We start from the raw sequence: 17697 nt of genomic DNA on the forward strand, positions 1-17697 counted from the left end.
CATCATTATTCCATATGGCTATGAACATACTGTCCAGCACAATGTGGTAAAAAATGGAAAGAGAAAATGCATGAATATTTTATGAGAGAACAAAATTATCATTATTTGCAGATGACATAAGTAAATACAAGGAAATTCGAGGAAATCCAACCGAAAAGCTGCTAGAATTAGTGTAGTTTCAGAAAGGGAATGTCTCAGTCTGTTGAGGCTGCTATAACAAAATACCATAGACTGGGTGGCTTAAACAACAAACATTTACTTCTCATAGTTCTGGAGGCTGGGAAGTCCAAGATCAAGGTGTTGGTGGATTCAGCACCTGGTGAGTCCCACCTTCTGGTCATAGATGGCTGTCTTCTCCCTGTGGCCTCACATGGTGAAAAAGGGGAAGAGAGCTCTCTGGGGTCTCTTTTATAAGGGCACTAATTATATTTATGAGGACTCTACCATGTGACCTAATCACTTCCCAAAGGCCTTACCTCCAAACACCATCACACTGGGGGGGCTAGGTTTCAACATATGAATCAGGGCGGGGGGGCATTCAGTCTATAGCAGAGAGTCAGTTAAAAGTAAAGCCATGAAAAGATTATTTTTTCTATAAACAAATAAAAATCAGGAGAATTAGTGGAAAAAGTTTCTTAGCTTCTTTCAGAATAACAACCCAAAGCAAAGTCATTGCATAATGTGTGAAGCTTATCTGAAAAAATTTCAAAACACAGTTAAATATATAAAAGTAAATATGCGGAGGGTGGGGAGTTGGGGGTGGATGAATTGGGAGATTGGGATTGCCATATATACATTACTAATAAGAGAAACAAATATCACACTGTACACTTTAAATATACCCAGTTTATTGTATGTCAATTGTATCTCAATAAAAGTTCTTAAAGAAAAAAAAAGTAAATATGAACAAAAGGCTAGGCTTGTCATACTCTTAGATGAGATAAATACTTTAAAGATATTAACTCTTCTCAAGTTCATTTTTAATATTATTTCAATGAAAATCTCCATTTGGGGGGTAATTTAGTAAAATGATTTTGAAGTTTATCTCAAAGAGTAAATGAATAGGAATAGCAAAAATTATTTTGTAAAAAGGAATAGCAGTGCTGAGGAAGAGACTATATTGAAGTCTATTAGATTTCAATATACTTCATGAAGATACTGCCATTAAAACAACCCATACCTGAAGGTAAGTTTCAAAATGCACTCAAGTGTAGGTCCACAGTGCCTCATATGAGACTCTTGGGACTAGAAGTATTTTAGAATTTAAAATTTGGATTTTCAGCCTTTAAAAAATTGTGAATCTCTATATTATACTCCTGTAATTGATATACTATCCTACTCAACTATACTTCAATTTAAAAAATAAATAAAAATTGAATTTTAGTAAGGTAATTTTGTTATATGCTAAAAAATATTTAATTCTTCCAGATCTGGACCAGAACCCCATAATCAAATATATTGATATTTCTGCAGTGAAACTGAATAAGATGCTTCATAGTGGTAAATAGCCTCCTGTGGATTCAGGTCATGTTTTGCTCCCAAATGAAAGTTCACACCAAACTCATGATAAAAAAACTTTCGGTTTGCAGGACTTTTGGAATTGTGCGCTGCAGATCCTGGGACTGATGGATGTCAGAGGCTGTGTTCCCGGGGGGGGGGGGGGGGTGACTGAAATGGAATTTAGGTTGCTGGCCACTAGTTAGGGAGTGCTGTTCAGATCAGCGTGGAAGGAGAAGATGGAAGCGACATTGGGCAAAGGGAGGAGCTTAGGTGTGATTCGGTCCCAGCAAGGGCTTCAGCCTTACAGGCAGCGGTGGGGCAGGGGCAGCCCTCAGAGTTGTCCTGAACTGGGGGGAGGGGACAGGACGTTTATACTCCATTATCAACCCATCGCGGATGAGGGCTGCCTCAGGGAGAAGATGTGACCTAGGGCAAGGCAGATTTTTCTTTTTTTTCCTTTTTTTTTTTTTTCCTGCTGAGGCGATGCCCTAAAGGCGTCTGGCTTCTGAGGGCTATCTTCCTGCATCTGAAGAATGAGTCCTTTATTCCTAAAGGGGCGTCTGAGTGATGCACCAGCAGTACCACGTGGATGGGAATTTAACATATGGTAACGGAAACATCACAAATAGATGGATTAGTCAACAAATAGCTAACAGGACGAGCTCCAGTAAAATGCTCACCTCATACTATATGCAGAATGAGCACAAGATGAATTATGAAGTTAAATATAAAAAATAAACAACTGGAAAACATGGATAAATATTCTCTAGTCTTTATTATGGAGAAGGAATTGTAAAATGTGGAAGAAATAACACAGTGAAAGCAAAGATTTGAATACAATCAAATTAAAATTTATAATGTTAAAATCATGAATAAAATTAAAAGACCAAAACCAAATGGGGAAACATATTTGCAGCATAGGTAGTAAAAAGTTAATATACACATTTATGTACATATATAAATATATAGCTCATATAAAGTTGATATGAATAGCTCATATGAATGAATAAGAATACCTCAGAAATGGGCAAATACTGAAAATTGAGAGTTCTATACAAATATGAACAATATTCACAAAATAAATCCAAGGGAATCCTAATTAAAATATTGAATTATCACTTTTTTGCCTATATGAACAACTACATATAGTTATTAAACATTATAAAACATAACTTTTCATGCCAGCAAGGGTTATGCTATTTATACAGCCAATAGAAGTATAAATTGTTGCTACGTGTCTAGAAAACTTTTTGATAATTTAGTCAAGAGCCTTAAAATCTTTGTGCCCCTTTGCCCTGAAGTTCATTTTAAAAGAAATATCTGCTGAGGAAAAACTCAGCAATTCAAAGAAATATTCATGCAAGATTTTTGTTGCCATGTTACGTGAAATAAGCAAAGAGTTGGAAACAAAACCTTAATAATGTAGAAATGCTTAATAAATTATTATACATGCATGAAATTAAGTGTCATAGAGACACTGATAAATAACATTAGAAACATTAAATGATATAAAAATGCTTACAAGATTGTTACAAAGAAAAGTAAATTATAAACCTGTGTACAAAACATCTATCATGTTCCTCTTTTTTTCTCTGTCTCTATCTCTACCATATCTATCCATCCACTTAGAAAAGAGAGTAAAAATAATAACCAACATGTTAATGGTGCTTATCTCTGGATATTAGGGTATAGCTAATTTACATTATCTTCTTTATACATTTACTGCAATTTCCAAATGTATAGTGAATATGTTACCTTGGTAATAAAAGAGAAATAAAAATTTATTGTAAAATGAAACAACATGCAGGACTTTGTGCCCTTTGATCTTATATAAACGTTTTCAACCTTTTATGAAAAGAGGAAACTTCATACAATATCTTGACTCAGCCAGATCAAACTTACTGTTAAGCTCACTTGAGCTGCCTTCACTGACTAATCTGGGGTGATTGATGTTGAGGAGCCTGTCAGAGACCAGAGCACTAGAGGAACAGCCAAGGCAGAGCAGGACCTGAGTCCTAAGACAATGGTCACCAATTGTCCCAAAACATCCTCGTCTTTCCTTTTTCATTCCAGAAGAGATGTCAGGGCTGCAGAAGGAAAACACAAAGGCATACTTTCCTATGGGGCTTGCCTTTCTGTGGGGTCAAGTCTCATCTCATAAAGGTCCAAGAGGATTTTCCTTAACTCAGTGCCACCCCCCGGGTAAAGCAAAGGAACAACAGAACCTGGAGAGGAGGGCTGGCCCTCAGCCTTGTGAGCTGAGCCGCTCTGGGACTGAGAAACTGACCCTATGTGGTCCTGAGGCTCACAGTCTCCTCAACCTCTGACCAATGATGACCTTTTCTAAGTACAGCTTCCACCCTGTCCCCAAGTGTGCTGTACGCAGGGGCCATTGCAGTGTTAATTGCATCATCCAACAAAATCTAATGTACAAAGAGGCCGTTGCTGGTGGAGGAGACTTGGCCAATGTTTGTACCCAATCTTGAATCCCACTCCTTCCCAAGGCTTCCCAGTTAAGCTCTCTGTGCCCATCCTGCTAACCAGCTAAGGATACTTGGCGAGTGCGGCCCAAACCAAATATTAGACTGTTAGTCACACTGGAACATTCCTCAGTCATGCATATGAATAGTGTTTGCAGTTTGGGGCTATCCACATGACCCCTCACTTATTATCACACATGACAAAGAACCAACTGTACTCATAACCCTATGAACATGACTCACACAAGCTAGATTTTACAAGCAAGAAAAAACAGAGAAAGACCAAAAAAAAGATTAAAATACATGGATCGAGGAGTGGGAGGCTGAGACAAAGGAGAGATTGTTGGGACTGGGAAGAGACAGTAAAGGGCAGCCTGCGCTTCCAACCCCACCATTTCATGGTTTCCTGGTCTTCGTAATAAAGAGACAAGGCAGATGGTGCTCAGGCTGGGAGCTCGCGAGCAGCAGAGATGGGACCAGGACTCACTCAGGTCCTCCAACTCTCTGTGGGCTGTGCATGCTCCCTGCTGCCCTTCTAAGCAGTGGGAGGAAAAGAAGGTATTGGGTGAGAGTTGAAGGAGAGAGGTAAATTCTTTGATGGAGGTGTGGATGAAGAATGTCACCTGCCACATCAGTAAACAAAGGATGTTGCCACCACCAAGCCCTCCGCCACTGCAGCCACCCCCAAACGTGCACATTGACGCAATTCAGGATGGGAAAGCACAAGACGCTGGCCCTAGGTGGTTAGGGTGCATGTCAAAGGAATGATTTCAATGAGCCCAGACTCTTGCATCTTCCCATACACAGAAAAGCATGCTAGATTCATTAACTTGAGATGTCTGGTTTTCTTTAATTAATAGTAATCTTTCGATGTTTTGACTACCTGGATTTTTGTTGCAAAAACTCCTATATATCCTGGCTCCTCCCTTACCTCTTTAGAACTATCTGAGAGGCTGTCATCAGGGTTTGAGTTCCCAGAAAGTCCTCTGAATAAAACATAATTCTCAACTTTTAGGTTGTACATTTTTTCAACTGACAGAGGTAAAGTGAAGCCAGTCATTTGATTTTCAAAATGAACAGGAAATGCCATCATTTCTATTTTCTGATCACTTTTGGAGTCAGTGCAGCTGCTTATGAGTGGATGCATGCATATCTTACTTTTTCCACATCCTTTTGCCTCTGTCTGGTTTCCTTGGGGCCTCAGGATGGCCCCGTATTTATCTGTGCTGTGATGCCTCAGTGATATCACATCCTCTTGGTCACTCTCCCACTTTCCTCTGGCTCCACTGGGGGGCCTGGATTTAAGCCCCATCTTCTCTGAGGACTGCTGTAGCCCAGACTCTCTTGAGTCCCCTGTCTCAGACCATACAGTCTAAAAGGAATGCCAGCTGAGGAACCTGCTTCTCTTCCTATGTCAAGTGAGTGCAGTTGGTGTCTTTTTCCTGACAATACCTGGAAGAGCTCTTCCTCCTATTCAGAAGATGTAGATTTGGAAGAGTCCAGAGAAATTTGAATCAGGCTTCCCTAGGTCCTTCCCAAAGGAGGTCAGACTCCCCAGTGGGCCTTGAAGCGTTAAAGACAAGGTTTGTTTCTGAAACATCCTCCTAGGCATTTGCAAACTTCAGGGCTTGATCTAGCTTACATTCGTACTATGTTATGTGGTTCCAAGGATCTTGGCTAAGGGGTCAGGGTGGGTTTCCTGACAATGCTGAGAATTCTAAGCACTTATGGGCTTTCCTGGGGCTCCTCTAGTCCCTGAAATGTTACAGACAGCAGAGCAAGAGCTTGGCCCAAGTTTTCATCATCTCTCTTCTGTGCTACCATCATCTCCTTACTGCCCCCTTTCCTAATATTATTTCATCGGTGCCTGAAAAATTTCTTTTCCAACCTTCCTTTCACAGTGCTATCAAAGCAGAAGCTTTAAAGAGCAGAAATGGGATGGAGTTGTTCCAGTTTCCATGGCTCCTCATGGCCTGGAGGGACACACAGGCCCTTGGATTGTGGTCCCCTCCCCCAACCCCTTCTCACCTCGTCTCCTGACATTGCCTGCATCTATGCTTAAATCATGGCCGCTAATCCAATCCAATATTGTTGATTTAGCCTCCTCTGTAGACCTGGGGAAACTGCCCACTCTCTGCTGGAGGAAATCTTAATGATTGTTTTTTTTTTTTTTTTGTTTTGTTTGTGTTGTTGTTTAATTACATTTTTTTATTTAAACTTTTTTTAATTTTAAAAAATGTATTTATTTATTTACTTATTGGCTGTGCCATGTGGTTTATGGGATCTTAGTTCCCCAATGAGGGACTGAACTGGCACCCTCGGCAGTGAAAGCATGGAGTCATAGCCATTGGACTACCAGGGAATTCCCTGATTTTTGGAAATTAAAAAAAATTATTTATTAATTAATCAATATTTTTATTGAAGTATTCTTGACTTACAATGTTGTGTTAATTTCTGTTGTACAGCAAACTGATTCATAATAAGGCCAGATCAGATGTCCTGTCTTTGGGAGGTGGTGTTTTAGAGTCTGGGCCACATCAACTACAGCACTGGCCCTCACGTGGATGAGCTCTGGGAATAGAAGGAAATGTGTTATGCCCAACTTTGCTTAACTTTATCTTGTGAAAAAAAAATCTACCTCAAAAGTTTGATAAAGAATAAACAGATATATGTGAAGCAACCCACCTGATACCTGGCAAGATGAATCAATAAATGCCCATCGACAAATGAATGGATAAAGAAGATATGGCATATATATACAATGGAATATTACTCAGCTATAAAAAGGAATGAGATGGAGCTATATGCAATGAGGTGGATAGACCTAGTGTCTGTCATACAGAGTGAAGTAAGTCAGAAAGAGAAAGACAAATATTGTAAGCTAACTCATATATATGGAATCTAAAAATGGTACTGATGAACTCAGTGACAAGAATAAGGATGCAGATGCAGAGAATGGACTGGAGAACTCGAGGTTTGGGAGGGGGTGGGGGGTGAAGGGGAAGCTGAGATGAAGCGAGAGAGTAGCACAGACATACATATACTACCAACTGTAAAATAGGTAGCCAGTGGGAAGTTGTTGTATAACAAAGGGAGTCCAACTCGAGGATGGAAGATGCCTTAGAGGACTGGGGCGGGGAGGGTGGGGGGGACTCGAGGGAGGGTGGGGCGGGAGTCAAGGGAGGGAGGGAATACGGGGATATGTGTATAAAAACAGATGATTGAACTTGGTGTACCCCCCCAAAAAAATAATAAATAAATTTAAAAAAATTATTTATTAATTAATCAATATTTTTATTGAAGTATTCTTGACTTACAATGTTGTGTTAATTTCTGTTGTACAGCAAACTGATTCATAATAAGGCCAGATCAGATGTCCTGTCTTTGGGAGGTGGTGCTTTAGAGTCTGGGCCACATCAGCTACAGCACTGGCCCTCACATGGATGACCTCTGGGAATAGAAGGAAATGTGTTATGCCCAACTTTGCTTAACTTTATCTTGTGAAAAAAAATCTACATCAAAAGTTTGATAAAGGATAAACAGATATATGTGAAGCAACCCACCTGATACCTGGCAAGATGAATCAATAAACCTCCCCACCCCCTACTGACATTTTTCCTTTCTGTTGTCTTATTAGCCATAGCTTCCTTATTCTTCCCTTCTGCTCTTCAAAGGTCTTTCCAAACCCTCAGAGGGGTACACTGTGCTCTTGTGCTGCCATTTGGCAGGACCGGATGCTCTTGCTAAGGGCAAGAGTTTTGAAGGCAGAACCTTGTCTTACCCCAATTTCTAGGTCTAGCTCAGTCTCTAGATCAAGGCAAGTAAAGACTCAAAAAAACTGGATGAACTAGTGAAAAGACAATGTAAGGGAACCTTTCTGGGGGAAGATGGAAAGGATTACGTGTGGGAGATGTGTCTCTTAGTGGGGACAAAACCATTCTCTATACCTTAAATTCTTGGCCGCATTGGAAAAGACCTCATGGCTCAGAGTTATAGAACCTTCGGGTGTCAAAGTGCTGAAAGGGGTGTTAGAGATCATTAGAGTTTTAAACTTGGAGTCTGACAGGCTCTGGCCCCAAGTCCAAGAGGGAGACAGACAGAACAAGGCTCAGTCATCTTTTTTTTTTTTTAATATTTATGTATTTATTTATTTGGTTGTATTTATTTTGTTGCTTCAGGTGGGCTCCTTAGTTGTGGCTCTTGGGATCCTTAGTTGCAGCACATGGGCTCCTTAGTTGGGGCTCCAGGGCTTCTTGATTGCAGCTCACAGGCTCCTTAGTTGTGGCATGCAAACTTTTACTTGCAGCATGCATGTGGGATCTAATTTCCAGACCAGGGATCAAATCTGGGCCCCCTGCATTGGGAGCATGGAGTCTTAGCCACTGCACTACCAGGGAAGTCTCAGGCCCAGTCATCTTACATTCAGTCTCCTGGGCCAGGGCTCTCCTGCTCCCGCACCGTGCCTCCCGCAAACCTTGGGAGGAGGGGGATGTAGACCCAGCAGGAGGGCTTGCAAAATTCTCATTATCTCCACTCTTTCCCAAAGGCAGAGCTCCAGTTGGGCTGGTATAGAGTCTCGACCTCCCTGACTGGCTGGACGTAGGCATTTTGTAATGCTCCGGAGAGGCGGAGGAAGAATGTCCCTCTCTAGATTCCGTATTTGCTGTGCCCACATAACTCCCCACTTCCAAGTGCTTCTCACACTAATTTCTCGTCCTCAGATATACCCTGCTGAGGAGCTAGCTCTCCTGCCTTTAATGAGAGGAAAACCAAGGCCTGGAGAGATAAAGCCATTTCCTTAGGATGCCTCAGTGAGTCGGTGGGGAGGCTTTAAATAGAACCCACCTCCCTGCCACTTCTTACCCATTAGATCACTCTCTTCTGAGCACAGGAAGGCAGATCCTGTACATTCCTTCTAAGGACAAAATGTGCCCCTTGGAATTAGCCATGGGATTCCAGATAGAGTGGCATGAGTAAGGGAGGGAGGGGAATAAGGACCAGGAAGATGAAAGTGACTTTCTTTCCTTCTCTATATAGACTGTACATTCTAGAGAGCCTTAGAGTCAGGGAAAGGGGAGCTAATCCTGCCCCTTTGTGCATTTAAATGGTCACCCACATGAGCCAAGGCCACGCATCCATGATGACCATGTGACAATGACACTGTCATAGCTCCCTGTATGGCTAGTGATGGCTGGCAAGGGGAGCTCAGTCTACTGATCCCATGGAATAGATTCTGGTTCTCAATCTAATGTCCACTGACTGATGAAGGGATAAAGAAGATGTGATATACTATATATACACAACGGAATACTACTCAGTCATAAAAAGAATGAAATAATGCCATTTGCAGCAACATGGATGGACCTAGAGATTATTGCACTAAGTGAAGTAAGTCAGAAAAAGACAAATACCATATGATATCACTTATATGTGGAATCTAAAATACCACACACGTGAACTTATTTCCGAAACAGAAATAGACTCACAGACATGGAGAAGAGACTTGTGGTTGCCAAGGGGGAGGTGGTGGGGAGGGAAGTATTGAGAGTTTAGGTTAGTAGATGCAAACTATTATATAGAGAATGGATAGCCAGGTCCTACTGTACAGCTCAGGGAACCAGATTCAACATCCTGTGATAAACCATAATGGCAAAAAATATGAAAAAGAATATATATGTAAAAAAATAAAATAAAATAAAAAACTCTGCTTCTCACAGAGGCCAGGAAGACAATATCTAATAGTTCTGTGAGGTTAGTATTGTGATATTTTTACAGCTGAGAAAACGGAGTCTCTCAGAGGACACATACGTTGTCTGGGTCACTCAGCTGGCCAGTAGCTACACGTTTAATGGAAGCCAAGAGAGTTTGCTCCCCAAGTTGTCCTCACCTCTTCATCAGTACTTCTCAAAGTGTGGTCCTCGGACCATTTGTATCATTTGCGTCATCTGGGAAATGGTTAGGAAAGAAATTCTTGGGCTCCACCCCAGACTTACAAATCAGAAAGTCTGGAGAGGGGTCCAGGAGTCTGTTCTAACAATTCTTCCAGGGAATTCTGATGAAATTTAAGTTTGAGAACCACTGCTCTCCCCAGAGCGGTGGGTGAGGGCAGCAGGGAGGAGCAGGGAACAGCCCAGGCAGGACAGTGTGTCGCCAACAGGAGAGGACAGGCTCAGCAGAGTCCCTTCTCTGCACCACCATGGGAAACACAGGCAGCCAAAGAGCATCACCGTGAAGGGGCTAAGGGTTCCAGAGAGGCACGTGGTAGGGGGGGTATTAAAATAAGGCAGCAGCAAATGCAGACTTCCTTAATGCTGTGCTGACGAGCCCCACAGGGGTTAACAGGAGGGACAGAAGGGGACAAAGGCCATGAATAAAGCAGAGAGAGGATTAAAGCAATGCAGGGAAAGAACAGGGAGATTCAAGAAGGTGTTGTGTAGGCTTAACAGGTGACATGGATGCCTCTTGTGGATTGAATGTCCCGCCGTGCCTGGAAGAGCTCTGGGTGCTTTAATTTTCTACTTTAAACAAACTGCTTGTGAGTAGGTAGGTATGGTCCCATGGATATTTTATCACTGATTCTTTCAGCTGGAGGGGTGGTGTCAGAATTACCTGGGCTTCTTTATCAAAAGACTCATGTCCAGGTGTCACTTCAGAATGATTGAATCAGAATCCTGGCATTTTAGGGACTGGGAGGGGAAAGCTTAGTTTCCTTTGACAAAGCTTTCTGAGTGACTCTGATACATCTTTCACTACACCCCCCCCACCAAACACACACCAACACAGACATATGCATAACCACTATTTGATTTTAAAAACTAAACAAAACACGACAAAACAAGGAGACTGGTCACCCTTCAAATGATACTTCCGTGGAACCTCAGAGATATGGGAACTCCCACACCCCAGTGCCGAACACCTCCAGAACAGGCTCTCCATGGCAGACACAGGGCTGCATCTCCCACCTAGGTCAGGAGGTGCTGCCTGGTGCTTTGTGGCCACCCCTGCTCCTTCATACCATTGTTCTGGAATTCAGGTGTTTTTTTATTAGAACTGGCTGGGCCAAAAAAAAAAAAAAAAGTTTTCATTTTTGAAGGGCTTCTGGGCCCTCTGTCCTGGGTTTCCAAGCTAGTGTGTGTGTGTGTGTGTGTGTGTGTGTGTGTGTGTGTGTGTGTGTGAGAGAAGTACATCTCTCAGAGGGCTCTCCCTCTCTCCCCATTCACTGTCACAGTGACGACATTTGTGCTCTCTGGGGTCATGTTATACACACAGTGTAAAAATCCTCCAGGTCTCCAGGTGAGGTGCGGGGCAGATGTAGGAACTAAAGAAGCCATGGCTGCTTAGAATGGGATTAAGGACTTGGACCAGCTCTTCCATCACCAAGACAAGAGCAACGCCTCCATAACAGTTTTGGTTTCTCCTTCCCTTTCTCTCTCTCTCTTTCTTACTTCTGTGTTAATGGGTAGAATTGGGATGATATAGAGCAGGGATTCCCAACCCTCTGGATCTAATGCCTGATGATCTGAGGAGGAGCTGATGTAATAATAATAATAGAAATAAAGTGCACAATAAATGTAATGTGCTTGAATCATCCCCAAACCATCCCCCTCCCCTGGTCCATGGAAAAATTGTCTTCCATGAAACCAGTCCGTGGTGTCAAAAATGTTGGGGACTGCTGATTATAGAAGATTATTAAAAGGCAGACCTTCTAGCTAACAGCTCCTGAGTGTAACTACATGACAGAAACTATGCTGTGGGCTTTAAATGCATTCTTTCATTGAAACTTTTTTTGATAATTCTCTGAGATAGAAGATACTATTATCTCATTGTGCAGAGGAGAAAGCTGAAGTCACGAACATTGGTTGCCAAAAGCCAAGTTGTGAAGCTGAAATTTGAACCCACCTTGGGTTTAATGAAAGCATAGATGCTTTTGACTAGGATGATGCAATGACAGAGTTTATAATTTTCAGAGGATTTTCTGATGCATATCTTTTGGGTTTTGTAGCAGAAAGGATAGGTTTTACCCCTATTGATAAAAAAGAAGATGGGAAGAAAGAAAAGAAGCCAGCACTTACTGAGCCTACTGTCAGAGGCTTTCACTTATGTCCATTCATTTAATTATTATAACAATCCACTAATTTGGGTAGTATTATCTCTCTTTTTACAGAAGATGATATAGAATCTCAGGGGAGGCTGACATAGTTTTTAAGGTAGACCTGTGCTTGAGTTGGCTCTGAAGCCCTGATCTGTTTCATGCCAATACCTCACAGCAGTTCAGTTTTGTGTATTAGTAACTTTTATGTAAGCACCTGACATTGGTCATTTATGGCTTTGATGTGACATCTCCCGTGGTCTCAGGTGATCCCAGCTGCTAATATGGGATTTTATATAACATTAATTCCAAGGCCAGGAGAACTGAAATATATGCCCTAGTTAAAGTGAGTGAAGTAGTATATTTTATTCTCGTTTTAAAGTGTAAGGATTTAGCCATATATCCACCTGAAACACTACATTGGACCTCAGTAGAGGACCAGAGAATTGCTCAGAAGTCAGATTTTATTAATAGCTCTTTTCTATAAAGAGAGGAAGGAAAGCCAAACCTGAGCATTCAGCCTCATTTGTTGTGCTTTTTTCATCTCCAACGATTTTAAATTAAAAAGTGTCAAAATTCCTTCATTTATAATGATATGACAGTGAAGCATGTACATGCCCATGTGCGCATGTGCACACACACACATCCCCCCTACACACAGGGACCTAAAAAGCAAGGTCAGCCTCAATGCACATCCACAGCAGCTTCAGAGGCCCAGGGTGACAGATGTCACGGGTGATTCACAGCCTTAAATCACTTATCTCAGCTCTTTGAGGAATGGCATGACGCAGCCCACACGACAGAACACATTTGTTCTTTTTGGTAAATCCCTAAAATTCCGAGCAGCTGTTTTGTTCGTTACATGTTCCATCCTGATAAAGGGGGGGAGAAAGTGCGGCTGGTGTGTATTTTGGCTGCAGTTAAATAGTACAACGGAGTTCCCTTCATGGTAGAGGGTGGCCCTCATACTTAGCCCTTAGCCTATGCTGAGAACTTGCCTTGAGCTTCCCGGGTGGTGCAGTGGTTAAGAATCTGCCTGCCAATGCAGGGGACATGGGTTCGATCCCTGTCCTAGGAAGATCCCACATGCCGAGGAGCAACTAAGCCCGCACGCCACAACTACTGAGCCTGCGCTCTAGAGCCTGTGAGCCACAACTGCTGAGCCCACAAGTTGCAACTACTGAAGCCCGCATGCCTAGTGCCTGTGCTTCGCAACAAGAGAAGCCGCTGCAATGAGAAAGCCTCGTACCACAACAAAGAGTAGCCCCTGCTCACCACAACTAGAGAAAGCCCGTGCACAGCAATGGAGACCCAACGCAGCCAAAAATAAATACATACATACATACATACATACATAAATCTTTAAAAAAAAAAAAAAAAAGAACTTGCCTTGCTTTTCTGGATTCAGTGCTAGTTCCTTCTCGACACTTCTCTTTCCCTGGGCAATATCAGTGTCCAAGTGTATATATAACCCATCCAAGACTGGCCTTCACAGTGACTTAATTCCTCAGCTCCAAGTTCTTCAGCTCTGCGTAAGCCACATGCGCAAACCCATGGCCACACTCTGAAAGTTGTCATGATCCAGAATGGCTTTCCTTCTGAAGGCTTAAAATCTCTGATGATATTCTGTTCATACAGCTCTTGTATTCCCTTATCCCCTACAATTAGTCTTTGATCATATTAAGATGTCCCTTTTCTCACAGTCTGCCAGCTCTTTTCTGGTTTCTCCCTCCATGTTAGATGCTATGCCCTATTATTCCACGAAAACTGCTCTTGTCAAGACAGCTATGACCCCATGTAGCCAAATCCAATGGTTAGTTCCCAGGCAGGACCTTACTAGAGCTTTTACCATTTGTCACCATGATCACTCTTTTTGGAAACACTTTCTATATTTCACTTTTAGGACACCACAGCGTCTTGATTTTTGTCCTAGTGTCACTTAGTCTTCAGTCTCCTTTGTTGGATTTTCTTCTTCTCTTGACTTCTTAATCTTGGAGTGTCCTAGAGCTCAGAGCCTTCTCGTCATTATCTATACCCAATCCCTAGGTAATGGCATCTAATCTGATAGCTTTAGATGCAAACTCTTATATATAGGATGGATAAACAACAAAGTCCTACTGTATAGCACAGGGAACTGTATTCAATATCCTGTGATACACCATAATGGAAAAGAATATTAAGAAGAATGTCTGCATATATATATAACTGAATCATTTTGCTGTACACCAGAAATTAATACAATGTTGTAAAACACCTATACTTGAAAAAAAAATAAAAAAAAATAATATGATGGTTTTAATCACCATCCACATTATGAGAAACCCTCATGCATTGCTCTAGCGTGGATCTCAATGCTGAACTCCAGGCTGTTACACCCAACTGCCTATTCCACATTTCCAGTTGGGTGTGTAATAAACACCTCTAACCGAATACATCCAGAATCTAATTCCTTTCCACCTCCACCCACCAATCTTTCTCACCACAATAAAACCGTAATTTATCCTTCTGTTTGCACAGGCCAGAAGAGTGCCATCATCTTGATCATCTTCTCTTTCTCTCACATCCCCATCTTATTCGTCATCAGGAAATTTATCTTTCAAAATATATCCCAAACTCAACCACTTCTCATCAGATCTCCCACTAACAATAAATATGCTGGTCAAAGCCAACAAATTCCTCATCTAGATTATCACAGTCGTTTTATAACTGACCACTCTATTGCTATCATCGCCCCTTACAGCATGCAAGCAACTTGTTGAGTGTCCCTTTTAAAATGCAAATCAGTTCATGTCACTTTTTTACTTAAAAGTCTCCAACAGATAGACGTTAACACTGAACATTAAAATGAAAACTACATTGCCTCTAGAATAAAATAGAGGAAAATATCTTTATGACTTTGGTATAGGCAAACGTTATAGAGAGAGCACCAAAGACACTAACCAACAAAGGGAAAATAATTATAAATATTATTTTATCAAAATTAAAAAACTTCTGTTCATTAAAACGCTTAAAACTAGGCAAGCTACAGATTGAAAAAATATACACATGGATCTGACAGAGGATGTGAATTCAGAATATATAAAGAACTCTTACAACTCAATACTAAAAAGACCGTGAATCCAATTAAAAGACTTGAACAGACACTCAGGAAAGGAAAAATATAAATGACCCACAAGTACATTGCAGTACTCTACATCTTTAATAATCAAGGAAATTTCAATATTATTATTGAAGTGACAAGCCTACAGTAGGTAGTTTCTACAGTAATAGTTTCTTAAACAGAACAAGTTTTCAATTTTGGTGAAGTCCTGTTTATTTATTTACTTAATTATTTACTTTCTTAATTATTTTGCTTAGCACTTTTTGTGTCCATTATTTTACATAAGAACCCGCTTGTAGACTGTTTGCTTCTCGTCCTGGCAACTTTGTGCTCTGCTGGTTCGGAGGTCTCACTGCTCAGAGGAAATGCTTCCACCAGGGGACAGACCAGTAGCTCTGAAGAACTGAAGATGAGACTGTCACCTGGCTACTTGGATCTCTCTTTTTTTTTTTTCTGTTTACATTTCATCATTTATTTAATGTTTAAGCTCTTGCATTAGATTTTTACAAGCTGGTGAACACTGACAAATTATTTCTCTGGCAGAACTATAACCACATGTTCACAGACAGTATAAATATATGATTGAGCTAATGTTAATACACATTACCATTTTATCAGTTACATAGTAAAACAAATTGTCAAGTATCCAAATATTAAGTTACACAGCTCAAAAGGCATAAAAAATATTAAATGTCTGCTCAATTTATTAGCAGAAACCCAGTTTTTTTGTTTTTTGTTTTTTTTTTTTGCAAAAGAGTTTGGGAATCACACTTCAAACACACAAATAAGTTGGTAAACAACTTCAGATAAGTATGAAAAAACTTTACAAGAATTTCAGAAATTTTGTGGTTAAGAACTGTTTTAACTACAATAACAAAGTGTTTCTACCTTTAAAAAAATGTTTACTAAATTAAAGTGCATATCCTACATGTTCTGCACAAGACACAGGCAACATTCTACTAAAAATACTTAATAGCCCCTTCCCATTCTTTTTTCAGGCCCTCCTTGTAAGTTGCACCTCAAAGCGCAAATGTTAAAATTAACTGTAAGGCTTTTTTTGTCTGGAGACATTAAAGATATGTGCTTCTGTACAATGTAGAGTTTTAAAATGGAGGTCTTCTATAACAGCATAAAATGAGATTTATAGAAAGACATTAAACAATCACTGTAAAACTAGGTTAATTAAAAAAACCAAAAGGAGCAAATCTGATGTTTACTGGTATGAATGTGGGAGGTGTAAACATATTGTGAGCAAACATCCTTGTAGGCCCTACTTTCTATGCTTGAAATGATGGAAGGAATACACCACACAAGGTCCAGAGTGTTCACAGTTCCTGGGATTTTGGTTCTATATGATACTAAAAATATACAAGTATTGTGTTGGGTATTTTGGCACCTGGTCTTTCTAATTTTCTTATATATTGATAAGATTCTGTCATGGAAATATTTTAAAGACATGACTCAATACTGCATGATTTCAGGAAAGGTCAATTGATACAAATGATAAGCACATTTTAAATGCGGAACAGCAAGAATCCTCTGCTAAGTGTCCAAATAGATTGATCATAACCCAAACACAGAGGTTGCAATCCTGCCAGGCGTGTGGCTTGGTAAAACTGCTTTTCAACACTCCTTTGGAAGCTTCATCAGACTTACTCACCAAGCCAACATGCTGGCTAGGATGTACAACAAATCCTGTCCCATCTCAGGTTACGCTTGCAGGCAATGGCACCAGGTACCCAAGTTTTACTGGATGCAACAGTTGTTTCTATGACCATTGGAGTCTTTGAAGCGCAGCCACATTTTAGGACGATACTTTTCCAAATACAAAAGTTGCTTGCTGTTAAAAGCTCCATGCCGCTTTTGTCTTATGAACTGTATGGCATCTTCACATTTCATTCCACCTTCAATTAATGCTAGGGCGACAAGCACTGGAGCTCTCCCAAGGCCTGCAACACAGTGAATGGCAATACAACAACCAGGGTCTTCACGAACCTTAATTTTCACAAAACTTAAGCAATCATCCACAATCTGGTTAGACGGTGGTGCGCCACCATCAGAAGGCCAATGGACAACGTGGATGCCTTCTTCCTCCACAAGAGCAGTGTCCTAAATTGCTTCTCATACTCTTACTGTTGTGGTAACTTCATACTTCTTAAGCTCCTCTATAAATCTGTTTAGGGTTGCATTTGTTGGATTGTGTGTAATAAGAAATCTCATGTTCTTGTACGTAACTTCCACAGGAGCTGGATGGTTCATTCAAGCTGTGTTAATTTAGTCAAAAAACACTCAATAGGGTTATGAAAGAATTTTAAAAAATGAGTACAGAAGTGATGCAAAGAAACTGAGTCTACTTCAATATACTCCACTTGAAATTCTCAGTGCTTCTGAGTATGAAGTTGGGAGTAATGAGAAATGAAACGGACCTCCTAATAGAAGCAGCAGTCCTTCAGTCCAGTAATACTGAGGTGATTGAAAGGAAGTGCGCTGAGGTATACCCCACGCAGGTCAGAACTCTTGTAAAAAAT

The 17697-nt window shown here is 40.8% G+C and overlaps 1 protein-coding gene across 1 annotated transcript; it reads right to left on the minus strand.

Annotated features, from left to right (window-relative positions):
* Positions 1-16915: 16915 nt before the first annotated feature.
* Positions 16916-17428, minus strand: LOC130849686 (protein tyrosine phosphatase type IVA 1-like). Its single transcript, XM_057728790.1, has 2 exons — positions 17332-17428; positions 16916-17238 (listed from the first exon to the last, which is right to left on the minus strand). The coding sequence occupies exons 1-2, from the start codon at positions 17426-17428 to the stop codon at positions 16916-16918; spliced, it is 420 nt and encodes a 139-aa protein (XP_057584773.1).
* Positions 17429-17697: the final 269 nt, after the last annotated feature.

Source organism: Hippopotamus amphibius, chromosome 3 (genome assembly GCF_030028045.1).
Source record: "Hippopotamus amphibius kiboko isolate mHipAmp2 chromosome 3, mHipAmp2.hap2, whole genome shotgun sequence".
NCBI lineage: Eukaryota > Metazoa > Chordata > Mammalia > Artiodactyla > Hippopotamidae > Hippopotamus > Hippopotamus amphibius.